Raw genomic sequence first — 1,289 nt, 5'->3', positions numbered from 1 at the left:
ATGATCAGCACTGGATCAGATTTAAATCTATAAAAAGTCGATCGTTTCAACATAACAGACTTCATGGTAAAACCAGAAATTCCTGGTTATATAATTGACCAGATATCACACAGTTACAGAAGGAAATGGTTTATAATCACACTATCCGGTGTCACCCAGATGAGGATGGGTTTGTGTTTGAGTCTGTTTTCTCTCAAGGTTTCTCCTCATATTGTTCCAAGGAGTTTAACTTTACCTGTCTTAAACCATTTCTAATTTCTACCCTGAAATGATGTAGATTTCTGTAAAGATGCTTTGTGACAGTGTCTATTGTTAAAAGCGCTATAGAAATAAAACCAAAGTGAATTGAATAGATTTTCCATGTTAGTGTTTTCTGATGACTGACAACACAGATCATGTATTGAACACAGGACAGGAAGCCGGTCCCCATCACACTTTCTGATATTTCACAGTATCATGATCTGCATCATATCAGTATGATATCGACAATATAACTGGGAAAAACACATTGAATCAATCCATCCCTAGGGTCATTCTCATTCAACACAAAATTGACACATTCAGCAAGTTTACTTGGATCATTTTTGGTGATAAGTAATGTAATATACTGTTAAATGCAGTGTGTTGTCCTGTACAAACAAACAACTAAAATAATCAAACATACTACTTTGCTTGTATATATTATGTGTTGCTTAATAAAGTAGGGGGGAAACTTGTTAGCGCTTTTGCTAGCACTTTAGCTCCTTGTTCATCATTTCACCCTCCGCCAGTCCTCCAATTCCTCTAATGGATGCAAGGAACTGCTCCCAACTTCGAGCATAAATATACGGAGAAACCTCGAGTTATCACGCATTACCTGTCTCTCGGGTCGATCCACGAAGTTTGCCGGGTGTTGTGGTCGATGTAAAACACTCGGCCATCGTAATCCCGGGCTTCTTCCCAGCCGGCGGGCAGCGGCAGCTCCGAGCTCTCTCTCCGCTTGGAGCCGCTGAGCCACGGCATAGCGCCGCCGGGACGGGACGGTACAGGACCGGGGGGAATCGCCTGCGCCTCTCCCCCTCTCCTTTACTCCAAAAAAACTCACAATTTAACAAGTTTCCTAATGCATTACAAACGACTTACTCACGTCGACTCTTGAAAAACAACACGACTTGGAAAACAAACGAGGTTAAACTCGACGCAGACCGTCCGGCATCCGCCTTTCAAAAAGTTTCGCGGCGCTCTCATGACTCTCGGCGTCGGTCCACCATGTTTGCCCTCTTCTTCCATATTTCATTCCACAGACTCCA

General features: G+C 42.9%; 1 protein-coding gene across 5 annotated transcripts in view; it reads right to left on the bottom strand.

Moving 5' to 3' along the window:
* wwc3 (WWC family member 3) overlaps positions 1-1,289 on the bottom strand; it is a 48,141-nt gene extending 46,852 nt beyond the window's left edge. For 4 of the 5 annotated variants that reach the window (XM_058401943.1, XM_058401944.1, XM_058401946.1 and 1 more), the window contains exon 1: positions 857-1,288. In XM_058401943.1, coding sequence (XP_058257926.1) covers positions 857-1,002 — 146 coding nt within the window. In that variant the 5' untranslated portion in view covers positions 1,003-1,288. Of the gene's footprint in view, positions 1-856 lie in introns of all 5 variants that reach the window. The other variant, XM_058401945.1, reaches the window with a different exon arrangement.

Source organism: Hemibagrus wyckioides, linkage group LG11 (genome assembly GCF_019097595.1).
Source record: "Hemibagrus wyckioides isolate EC202008001 linkage group LG11, SWU_Hwy_1.0, whole genome shotgun sequence".
NCBI lineage: Eukaryota > Metazoa > Chordata > Actinopteri > Siluriformes > Bagridae > Hemibagrus > Hemibagrus wyckioides.
This window is presented reverse-complemented; position numbering and strand designations above follow the sequence as displayed.